Source organism: Nannobrachium achirus (genome assembly GCF_963921795.1).
Source record: "Nannobrachium achirus genome assembly, chromosome: 11".
NCBI classification, from domain to species: domain Eukaryota; kingdom Metazoa; phylum Chordata; class Actinopteri; order Myctophiformes; family Myctophidae; genus Nannobrachium; species Nannobrachium achirus.
The window spans coordinates 17133208-17145863 of NC_137820.1; the positions used below are offsets into that span (position 1 = coordinate 17133208).

The 12656-nt window shown below is 41.4% G+C and overlaps 2 protein-coding genes across 2 annotated transcripts in view; one reads left to right on the forward strand and one right to left on the reverse strand.

Moving 5' to 3' along the window:
• On the reverse strand, positions 1–3390 carry tmem216 (transmembrane protein 216; the record flags this gene model as incomplete). The annotated part of the gene is made up of 4 exons (XM_080736900.1): positions 1–250; positions 2028–2120; positions 2851–2955; positions 3372–3390. 4 exons carry the CDS (start codon positions 3388–3390, stop codon positions 27–29), a joined length of 441 nt encoding a protein of 146 aa, XP_080593026.1. The 3' UTR covers positions 1–26.
• A 3413-nt stretch (positions 3391–6803) lies between these two features.
• The window catches only part of myrf (myelin regulatory factor), a gene marked incomplete at both ends in the record, with an annotated part of 27366 nt that continues 21513 nt past the window's right edge, over positions 6804–12656 (forward strand). Inside the window, one exon of the mRNA XM_080736901.1 lies at positions 6804–6849. Within this exon, the coding sequence (XP_080593027.1) occupies positions 6804–6849 (46 nt within the window). The remainder of the gene's footprint in view (positions 6850–12656) is intronic.

Here is a 12656-nt window from a genome sequence, read left to right on the forward strand (position 1 = left end):
TGCCAGTACAGTGGTTGTGATAAGAGCTATTGAGAGCTAAACTCTGACCTGGTAAAACGGGTCACTGTAATGAAAGAAAGCACCCCACCCAGGCAGTATGCAACTAGGAGGACGGCATTGATGATGACGTCTGCACGCAAGACGTAGGACTGCCAGGCCAGGAAGTATACAGACAGCAGCACGGTAGTCCCCGTCAGGGCCAAACTAGCCACCACATAGCTCTCAGTCTCCATTAGATTGCCCTTCATACCTGGAATCAAAGGGGATTGAACAACAGTGAGGGAATATATTTTGATACAAACTGATTGTTGATGTTAGAGTCACTATAATTTCACTTTGGTTAGAGAATGTCCCATAACTCATGGCTGTTGTTGTAAGTCTGTGAAGCCTAACCAGCACAAAACAACCTACAGTACCTGCACCTAGAATCGTCCCCAGCCTTACTCATCTGCAAAGAGAATCTGCACCTGACTAACTATCAGTGAGAGTGTTAGCTGAATGCATCAAAATGATACTGATCTTTTAAAATAGTGTTATTGTTGTGTGTTGTATGATATGGTGTTCTTTAGCTGTTTCTGTACTACGTTAGTTAAGGAGTCGGAGTGTCGGACTAAGCATTATTGTAACATGATGCACATTGGATGGGATCACACAGCACCACAGGATGTTTAATTCAGTTCAGGGCAAAACGTTTAGTCTTAAGTAGTTTGCACAAGGGCTTCACTCAGACTGATCCAATCTGTCTGTATATCTGTCCTGGGCATAACTCGGGTGCGTCCGACTACTTGACTTCAAACTTGGTGAAAGCCAACGATGACCCGGAGTGTGTGGTTAGTGGCGAGTGGGAAGTCGGTCGGACCAGCAGCTCTCGAGAAACAAATCCAGAGTTTTGTGATGTCATGATGATGAGGGATCCCCATATTTCCAGATTTAGTCAATCAGTCGTATGGTAGTGGGTTGGGTACCACACTGGGCACTCTGATAATGGATACAAGGGTACTCTGAAAACAAGTACAACGGGTATTGCATAACCGGGTGGAGCATGCATTCCCAACTTGCATCGTTCTCGACTTGCGTAGTCCCCAAATAAGCTGGTGCCCTTTGTGCACTTGTGTCTATCCATTCTCTTGGATGATGTTACTGGAATAGCTCTCATCATGAATCATCAGTCTAAATGGTGCTTGTTTGGATGCCACATTGATGCTGTTCAAAATGCAATTCAACTTGAAAACACTGGCAAAATAAAGTATTGTGGAGACTATGCAGCCCATTGACCTATCTGTTAGATATGGAAACAACCGTTTATGGATGATATTCATATCTTGCCATCAACAAATACCATGTCTTCCTTCTAGTGGAGAAATGGCCCTCTGTATGCTTAACTTGTTTTTGGACAATCTTCTTATGGCTCTGTTAGTGTCTTGCTGCAGGCCGAGGTCAGATAAGGATCCCTGAAGAGCGCCACCTCTATATTATCTGACCCTTTGATTATCCACAGCACCTTATGGTTGACATTACTACTTGAACTCATGTCTCATGTGATGCCGTCCCATCCATACGCTATGTAGAATTGACCAATAAGATGTTTACATGAAGTGTTTTTGTTATGTCATGTACGCTATATAAACTAAATGTCAACTATTGTACTTTAGGTAGAACCATTTTGATTGGAACTTTGTATGCTGTCTCCATGACAACAAGGCAGAAAGCCTGCAACACTCCAAATTAAACCCGGGTCTCTGTTCTATTCTTTTCCAAGTGTCTCTTGAAATAGAAGATACGTAGGAACTTCCCTCTTTATCATCAAATGGCATTTTAAATCCAACACTATCTACAATCAATTGTAAAGCACATTAACAAACCTGAACAATGCCTACCTTTTATTGCAACAGTTATAATAACCTGTATATAATCATATCAAGGACGGTAGTTGCTTGTATTTCTATACAATGCCGTTCTATTCTGTACAGTTTTATTGTTTTATTTATTACAGTGCTGCAGTGTAAAAAAATAATCTATCAACTCACCAAAGTAGAGACGCAGCAGCTCTAGGCCAGCCATGATGAAGAGCAGGCACACATCACCGGAGATGTTCTCATTAGGGTAGCTTAGTATTTCTCCTGAGGCACAGTAACACATTACTTTAGATACTTTAGAGCAGGGGACTTCAACGTTTTCAGGCCAAGGACCCCTTGCTGAGAGCTAGGGGCTGAGAGAGTGATCAAGCAGGGACCCCCACTATATATTGTATAAAATTGTGTTGGAGATTAAAAATGTTCATAGATTTCTTAGACTGAGTAGACTCGTTGGACAGCACTATCATCAGTGTAGGTTGTTGGTCTAATGTGTCATTTAACCACTTGAACCATCAATACTTAGTCTGACTGCTCTTGTTTCCCTCTACACTAAACCTCTTTGCCAAGAATAGCAGATCTACAAGCTCACAACGCCTCGATTGTGAGCTTGTAGATCGGCTATTCTTGTAGATTGGTTATTCTTGGCTAATGTTCCACATATAATAGGGATACAAGGGTTCAAGTGGTAGTGTAGAAAAAAAAATCTTATCACACAAAGATTTGGAGGACCCCCTAGGGGTCCCGGACCCCCTGTTGAAGACCCCTGCTTTAGAGAGGTAAAGAAATCTATCTTTCTTGGACTGTGTAGCCCAAAATGCTCCCCCACCCTGGTCCAAAAACACACAGCAACATTTAACACTACTCCTCCTTATTCTACTAGAAAGTTAACTGCATCTAGATTCTAGATAGAATGCCAGCTCTGTCCAGTCCCTGATTAAACAAGACAACTTGCACACAAGACAAGTTGAATAAAACTGTAGAGTAGGCTACTCACTCTTGTAGATGATCATGCTGAGAGTGCAGAGGAAATAGAAGATGTAGTAGATGGCTGTGAAGTACAGCAGTGATTGTAGAGGGACAGATGACAGCTGGATGTAGCCTGTTAAAGGACTTTATTTGCATTGTTGGACGATCCTGGCAGACTGGCAGTTCTACATATCATGTCTGATCATTTCATTTCATTTCATTTCCCAAGATGCAAGTGTAGGCTACGCTAAACAAAAAGGATACAACAACGACGGCAGGCCTTCCTATAGATAGAACCAAAGAGAAGGGTAATTAGAAGGGCAATTTGTTTTTATGACAAAGTTTTAGACACACACACACACACACACACACACACACACACACACACACGCTCTAGTATACAGCACTCTACAGACACAAACGAAGTAGCAAACCTAAGCAGATTCTGCAGAATGTATCTGTTTTAAATGTAAATTGAGGCGTCTCAGTTTTTCAAAGTGTAATTTAGCCATGGAAAAAAATGGTATCTATAGCAACGCGTCAGCCAACCTGGTCTGGATGTCGCCATCTTGGACTGGATTTTCTCCTTCTTTCCAATGACTTCACTTAATCCCTACATTGATCAACGTCGCCACCTATTGGCAGGAATATATACTACAGCAAGTGAAAGAGTTTCTCTCTATCCTCTCTCTCTCTCTCTCTCTCTCTCTCTCTCTCTCTGTCTCTCTCTCTCTCTCTCTCTCTCTCTCTCTCTCTCTCTCTCTCTCTCTCCTCTCTCTCTCTCTCTCTCTCTCTCCAGGTTATCTATCATGTGTGGAATGTGGTACTGTCAAGTTAAATGTGAAGAAAATGCATTAAAGTAAAAATAGATTTATCTTTTCAGCCTCTGTAGGCTGTCACAACAGCATGCTATGTCTTGTTAAATCATTATTTTGTCAGTCAACAGGAACTTGTATGAGTATGACTCAAGTTACTGCAACGCAGGGTCAGCTAGGCCTACAGTATAGTAGAGCTGGCCTGTTCTATGGAGTGTAAAGTTAATCTAGGGAATTATAGTAAACGTAAAATGAAATCGCAAGGATGTCAACTCAAATCCCACCCGGCCCTGCCCCTCTCTCTCCAGAAAGTTACACATTACACAATGCAGGTTTATATAACATACTAAAACACAAAAAATGAACTGCATTAACATAGCCAGCTGTTTCATTGTCCCCCTCACAGCATCTATCTCTTTCTCGCTTGTCCTCTGAAACAATCTGCATAGTGTGGCCGAACTATAACGGAGGCGTTGTTTGGGTCCAATGCTGGAAGTGTGTGTGTGTGTGTGTGTGTGTGTGTGTGTGTGTGTGTGTTGTGTGTGTGTGTGTGTGTGTGTGTGTGTGTGTGTGTGTGTGTGTGGGTGAGGGTGGGTGAGGGTAGGGGTGGACAGACAGAGAGAGAGAGAGTTGGTCCAGCTGTGGGGGTCAACACAACAAAACAGCATCTCACATTCAGTGGGGGGCTGTGGGGGCCAACACTGTGAGGGCTGCACACAGTGGCATTGTTATAAGAGAGCTGGTGTGGGGGGGCATAGGGGGGTTGCAGCTGATAAGGGAGAGAGAGAAATGGATCATTCCCTTAAATCCTCCCCATAGGGAAGCTCGGGCACAAAACGCTGTTATTACGGTAGTGTGTTGAAATCTGAGAGAATCGAAACAGGACACACAAAAAGCCTTTTCAATGTGTACATACTACACAAAACTGCATATCTGTGTCAGAAACACCATGCATGTAGTATGTGATCTAAGGGGAATTAATTTAGCATCAATTGAGCACAAGATGACACTAATGTTTATACCAGCTTGGTTCACTGTCTGGGCACAGGTGCCCTCTTCCTTCTTTGTTTTCATAAATATGTATGATTAAAATAACGCTTTAATTGCTTTTCATGTGCGGTATACAAAATAGTATAGTACTTCTTCTGTGCATCTTCTTCCATAAATAGGATTTGTTTTTTTTCTTTTCTATAATTTCTTCTAATTTGCAATAATGGTATTGTAATTTATGTTGTGCCCCCTTGAAATGTATCTCCATTCACTTATACATTATAAATTTGGTCTAAATAAGTTTGGTCTAAATACATGTATAGCTAATTCCACCGAATCAGGTCAAACGTCCCTGTGAAAACTACACCTTGACCACACACAGCAACTTGACCACATGGTTACCCATGAATGTTCAGCCAGATTCATTGACACTACAGCTATACTACAAAACCAACAAACATGCAGTGGAATGTTTTCAGTGGACCTGCACTTCTCAAAGTGGGGTCCAGTGATCACCAGGGGTCCTTTGGGGGGGGGGGGGGGGGGGGGGGGGGGGGGGGGGGGGTGTTAACATGAAAAGGCCTGAGAAGCAGTGGTGTAAAGTTACTTCTATAGGCTACCCCCACTACATCTCAGAGGCAAATATTGTACTTTTACTGTACAATTAGGCCTATTTAACACCTTGTAGATTTAGATTATTATTAAAAAAAAACATAGGCTACATTAAAGGGGGAAAGACCACCCATTTTTCAATATTGAACTATGGTTTGTATTGTAAGGTACAACTTGATGACATCACACATTGTACTTTACAATACAAACCCCCAAATCAATCCTCCAGTTCTAGGCAACACAGAAGAGGGGGAACTTTTTTATTTATTTTCACTCAACTCCTAAGGTATAATAAAATTAATGACATAGTTCAATATTGAAAATGGGTGGTCTTCCCCTTTAACCACTTCAGATATATATTTTTGTGTTTTGAAAATAGTAGATCTACAAGCATTGTGAGCTTGTAGATCTACTATTTTCAAAAGATTTATTTTACGTTTGAAAACTTGCGAAATGGGACTTTCTGCATAACAAGAACTTTTACTTTTGGTATAGGCCTACTTTTAAGTATAGGCCTACATTTTGATACCAGTAGCCTACATTTGTACTTTTACTCAATTAAATTTAGAATTCAGGACTTCTCCTTGAGTATTTCTTTCTACATTGCAGTATTGATACTTTTACTCAAGTAAAACAGTGAGTAGCCTACTTTTTCCACCACTGCTGCTGACAGAGAAGAGAAGCTTTGCACATCCTCCTCTGGGTGAGATTGCAGCACACCAGAGGCGTCAATTGGGTATGGCAAGCTATGGCAGCTGCCATACCTTGGCTACAGGGGGAAATAATAAAATGTACTGTAATCGTGCCTGTTGCTAAGGTATGGCAACATGACTGGTGTCTTGCACGCGCGCCCAGTCATGTTGCCATACCTTAGCTTTTTCTGAACTGACGCCGCTGCAGCACACCTGTCCTGTACTGTCCTCTCCTCTCCTCCGAGGCTCGCTGCTCACACACAGGCCAGTCTGGGAGGAGGGACAGGCGAAGGAGGAACAGAAGCTCATTTCACACTCGGTTGTCAACTTTAGGCAACTTTTTACGGACATATTTATATATTTTTAAACACACTTGTTGTGTGTGCGTGTGTGTTCCAAAGGACTTTGTCGATTATTTAGCATTCATACGGGGTCGGTCGGGCGGGGGGGATTAAGTTGATTGCACGCCTGAAGGATAATTCTCGAAGAAGACAACCTTTGGATATATTCCTTACTCGTTGACATAAAACAAATAGATACATTGCTTCTTGTTTATTTCGATGTAGTGTTATTTTATTGTTACAGGCGTTTACTGGCCATTTTGTCAACGCGTCTTGAAGCCTATTATATCCTAATTTTCAAGTCGCTGGAAGGAGGAGAACACGTTATTCCGTGAAGTGGATTTATGTAAGATTTATTTTTTTTAAGAAAAGGAAAAAAGAAAAAGAAAACGAAAAACATTAGTAATAACATATTTTTAAAGGGAGTAATCAGATTTGGAAATGTATGTGTGAAAGTTTCCCCGATCCGAATTGATTTGGTTCGGACAAGGGGAGAAACGTTCATGGAGTTTTTAAGCAGGACCCGCTAGGATGGACGTGGTAGATGAAACTGAAGCGCTACAGAGATTCTTTGAAGGTAAGAAAGAAGTCTCATTTACGATATATAGGCCTAATTAATAGACTAATGTAGGCTAATTAACACAAACATGTTAGACGTTTTTGTAGGCTACAGAATAGGCAAATTGCAGTGGTGTAAAGTAACTAAGTACGTTTACTTGAGTACTGTAGGGCTACTGAAGTAGCCTACAATTCTGAAGTATTTGTACTCTGGAGTATTTCAAATTTCCAATACATTTACTTCACATCTCGGATCCAAATACTTTTACTCCACTACATTTATTTGAAAACTTTAGTTAGGCTACTAGTTAGTGTGTAGGCCTATAGATTTAGATTACTATTACAAAACTACATTAACCACTTCAGCCCATATACATTTGAAAATAGCTGATCTGATGCACTGTGAGCTTGTAGATCTGCTATTTTCAAAAGGTTTTTAGACATTTTTTACATTTGAAAACTTGTGAAACAGGACATTTTGCATAATGACCTTTGGTAGCCTATAGGCCTACTTTACTGTAAGTAGGCCTACATATTGTCATTGATGCCAATACCTTTCTACTTTTACTCAAGTACATTTTTAATTCTAGACTTTTATTTGTAACAGAGTATTTCTACATTGCAGTAGGCCTATTGATACTAACTTTTGCTTATAAGGAATGTCAGTAGTCTACTTTTTCCACCACAGAATAGGCTAATTGGCTTCTGCTCCTCATGCTATCAAACGTTTTATGATTTTATGACTGGCATATAGCCTACCCCCCCCCCCCCCCCTGTATCTGGCTAGTAGTGGCTATACTGACAAAGGATGAAGTGTTTTTGATTAACAAACAAATTGAAATAGGTGACATTCTGCTTACAGTCAGCTCTTACCAATTTACATACATGTCTAGGCTATAATAGCTTCATTTTAATTTGTTGCATTATTATGTTGCCTGCAGGCCTATTAGTTACACTAGGCTACCTTTCCCAGAACAGGTGGGTAGGCCTATGAAGCCTAGTTGTAAAAAATAAGCATGTCAGAGCTCCAGTTCTCAGTGTGGATGGTGATTTTTATGAGGCCCCATGGCTATGGGCCTATAAAACAATTTAATTTAATGTATAAATAATGCTGTCTACCCTAAGTTGTCTGAGTCAGTTGTTTTTTTTATTATTCGTTTCACCCACGTCCGTAAAGTTTAAAAAGTTAAAATACGAGGAGGCGGGGAGGTTGAACGAGTGCAGGGAGCAAAAGTGATGGTGATGGCAAGCAGAGGTTGGAGGATGGAGTAATGGGGAATCCTGAGTGAACACCAGTTGGAGGAGGGAGGCAAGGGGGCAGGGTGAAGGAATGCAAGGCAAGATAAATGGCGTGTTTTGTGAGGGTATAGCTGCGGCACAATGTACGTAAAGAGAAAATAACACTCAGCTTGAGCTAAAATTGTGTTTAGTACTTGTCATCCATTGATTTCCAAATATGAAGCTTTTTGTGTGTGAGTGGAGGTAAATTAATTCATATTCATTAGCTTTGTGTCATCGAGACATCTGGCATTTAGGAATGTATTGCTCACATTTATCACATGTTTCAGGGCTTTGTCATGAACTCTGTGATTAAGACCCTTCACATCTCATTATTTAGTAGTTTCTCTTTTTTGAGAAGATTTATGTCAAGTGTTCAGGCGAAGTCAAGTGCACATGAAAACACATTTGGTGGCTTATGTATAATAAGTTATCTCTGGGGAGACTTAACACTTTATTATAGTATACACAGACTGTTGACTTGAATATACACAGCAATCTGTGACTGTCAAAGGTTCCTCGCCACTCTGACAGGAATTTAGAGTGTTTACATTCTTGGTTTGGGAGTGAGGGAGAGATGTTCTTACTATTGGCTTAATTTCAGCCCCTATGTTTGGAAGTCAACTGGAGTAGAACAGGCGCCTGCATAGAGACCACGTCATTAATTTACAAATTCAACTATTTGCAGTTTTAGGGAGCATGCTTTTGGTGAATTGTTGAGCCCAGCTTAATTTTCAATATAACAGATTATCTTTAACTTCTGAAACAGCCAAGTCCACAGCTATTATCTATACAAATCCAGTGATATCAGCTCGTCGTCTATGTCACAGATCACCCCTTTGCTTAGGGAATGAATAACACAGAATTGAGATTTGTGGTTATAGCTGTAATCCATTCCTTGAATTTAAATATGACATAATTAGTGCTAGTGGCAATGGTGATTTGGCGTTATGAGAGATAACACACAAATAGATAACACACACACAAATAATATATTTACACACCAACCATGGTTAACTGTGGCGTAATAGGATTAGTGAAATATGTATACATTCAACCTAATGCACACTGTGCATTCCTGGCATAACCTCATCAGCCTTTAAAACACAATGAGGTGAGACTGGTGTTTTTACTCTGGCCTTTCTCCTAAACTCTCTCTCTCTCTCTCTCTCTCTCTCTCTCTCTCTCTCTCTCTCTCTCTCTCTCTCTCTCTCTCTCTGACTCCATTACAATGACAGTGAGCAGACAGGGTGAGGAGGAGAGATAGTGCAGACCCATGGTGGTGGTGGTGGTGGGGGGTGGGGGGGGGGACGTGAGACGCCTCTGTTGAGAGAAACGCAGCAAAACCCTGAAAACTTGACCTTTCCCTCTCTAGCTCTGGCACTTTTAAAGACACACATACGCAAGCACGCACTTCTAGTTTCAAAGGATATCCAAGCAATATCTTTTATTATTTTGTTGTCAAAGGGAGCATACATTTTTTTTCTTCCATCTGTAGTATAGTCAAACATAAACTATGTGATGCACTCTCAGGACAAATTCAAGACATAAGGTAAAGTTAACATTTGACATAGAACTCAGACAAAATGATTTATTTCCGTCCAATAGATCGATGTTTACCAAGACGTAGCTGAATTCTAAAGCTTTGAGTCACACAGTAGGACGTTTCATTCAATCACAGTATCAAAACAATCACAAAGTATAAAGTCTATGAAAGTGGATTGAGCATTATATCATTTTATTTTTTTATAATTGCCTTTGTGAATTTACAACACATGTGTTACTGAATCTTCCCAGTAAGTTGCACTCTGCCTCTAATGAGGTCTTTGTTCCACCTTGGAAAAGCAGGGTGATGCACATCGCTAGTGCTGTCCAGTCATTTGATTAACAGCTCTTTAGCAGTGCAGTTCTTTGTTATTGGAAGGTATTGTTTTTGGGCAGCCAGGCTTTACGAAACACCACCGGTTGGTTTTGTGTTTTCATCATCTCACTCCCGTCAGGCAGACAACAGAGTCATTCTCGACCAAACAAACATTGTTTGTGGTTCTTGCTTTTTGGAGCTGTGTGAAGCACAGGCTCCCTATACGTGGCTGTGTGGGTCTGTCTGTCTGTCTGTCTGTCTGTGTGTGTGTCTGTGTGTATGTAGCCTGAACTTCCTAAACTTCGGCACGCTACTAGTCCCACAGTTTTGCCACCACACACTCGCGCCATATGTCAAATCGACAGGCTTACTCGGGAATCGTGGGCTAGTAACTTGCTAAGAGAAAGGTTCAATAGTTTAATTGATATTAATTTATTAGTGAATTAATTTTCCCCATTGACTTATAATGGGAATCGCAAAAACTCACATTCAATTATTTGTCTCTCGCAAACCATAGGGGCTAGAGTTTCAAGACTTGGAGAGGAGGTTCATAATGATTTCAAGGATTAAATAAAAAATAATTGTGTCATTTGGCCGCATGGTGGCGCCATAACACCCCACTTTACGTTTTGGCCTGTAACTCTTGAACCGTAGGTCGGAAAATTAAAAATATTTTTTCCCTGGATTCCTTGGGTCATGACGCATCTCCCCATATAGGCCACGCCCATTTGCGCCATGATAGATTTTCCGCCATCTTGAATTTTCTCCAAAACACACTTTTTGCTCCTTTTCCTACATATTTTCTTCAAATGTCACAAAAATCGGTACACATGATCCACACACACACACACACACACACACACACACACACACACACACACACACACACACACACACACACACACACAGCTCCACTTCACACGGGTGTGATTTTTAAAATATAAATTCCTCTCACGTGCTTGCGTTACCTTATTGTAACTTAAAAGTAACTAGTAAACAAATGAACTCATACTTACATAGATTGTTGTTTGTGTCATAACATTGTCACTAACACCGTTAGGGCAGAAATGACTGCAAAAGGTCAACTTAATTGGTTCATTAATTACATAATGAATTGTGGTGTTTTGTGGTGTTTTGGCTCCCCGTCTCCTGCATGGCATGCCAAAGAACGGCAGTGACAACCATTGGGGCTTATTTTGTCACTTGTCACAATTACAACATTAATGAACACAGATCAGTTTGCTTCACCCTGCACGCTGTGGACAGAGCCTTATTACTTTCATTTGTTATAACTAGACCTTACCCGTTTGAAGATATGTGCTCCAATATATGTGGCTTGGTATTTTTTCAGTGGTTGTTAATTTGATCCCATGGCCTGGAGGAACGGACCGTAGCCCTGACAACAGGCTGAAGTTGAGTTGAACAGAAGTGGTATAAAAACGCGAATAAATAGCTTGAATTTGGGAAAAATGGAAATCGGGCTCCGTCATCGTCTGTATAATGATAATGGCCAATGCCATGTGAAAATGTGTGAAATTGGGATCAGTTGCTGAAGAGAGAAAGGTGGAAATGCATATTCTGACTGACTGACCTACTGACTGACCTACTGACTGACCTCCCTAATTATAGAATGGATGATTCAATAGCTGTTGTTAGGGGGGAGGTCTTCTTTATTGTTCAATGAAGAATCGTTGCTGATTTTGGCATGTAGGTCTACAAAACATGGCACTTTCAACATATCACTAAGGTAGACAGGTAGACAGCCTGCACCTCTACTCTCCTTTTCCTCAACTCTCCTCCTCCACATGCTTTTTCTTCATCTCTCGCTAACGTAACGTTCACTTGCAACCTTGTTCGTTCAGCCTGCCTTTTTTCCCTTCTTTGTTCAAACCTCTACTCCATACCTCAGACCCTGCCATGTCACTCCACCGCCCATAATCTCCTGAACCAGGTCTGCCGGGGCGGCCAGTGCTGGTGTGCGACAAGGGTTGTGTGTGGTAGCCTGGTACAGCCCTGTCTCATGACTTAAGACATAATCCTCGTTACAAAAGCACTCGCAACCTTTCTCACACACGCACACAATATACCTTTGCGCGTATTCGCGCGCGCACACACAGACACACACACACACACACACACACACACACACACACACACACACACACACACACACACACACACACACACACACACACACACACACACACACACACACACCCAACTCGCCTCTAACTTTCAAAGTGCGACTCTCAGGTCTGAGGGAGAAAACCTTTCCAGCCAGAGTATAGGGAAACATGTGAAAACATTAGAGAGGAACTGTTCTTCTCATCTTCCGTTACAGGTGCTATCATCTTAAGGACATCAACATGCTTTGGCTACGCGCAGGTACTCTGCTCCCCAAACCGACCCCACCCTACCCCACCCTTCACCCCCAACCCTCGTCCCGCATCCCCTCGCTGTCCTTGTCCTCTCTGCTTCTTTGTATGTGATTTGTTTGCCTTTATCCGACAAGTGGATTCATTTTGATATTCTTCATCTGTTGCGCGTGTTGTGCTAGCTACAGTGGTGCTCCTTGCCTTGCTTGTTCTGAGGGTCTCTCACTGTTTGACCTGACTTGAATTTGACATGGTTTTTTGTAAACAACGGCTGTACAGGCTCTATCAATCAGTTCCATATATCAGAATCCT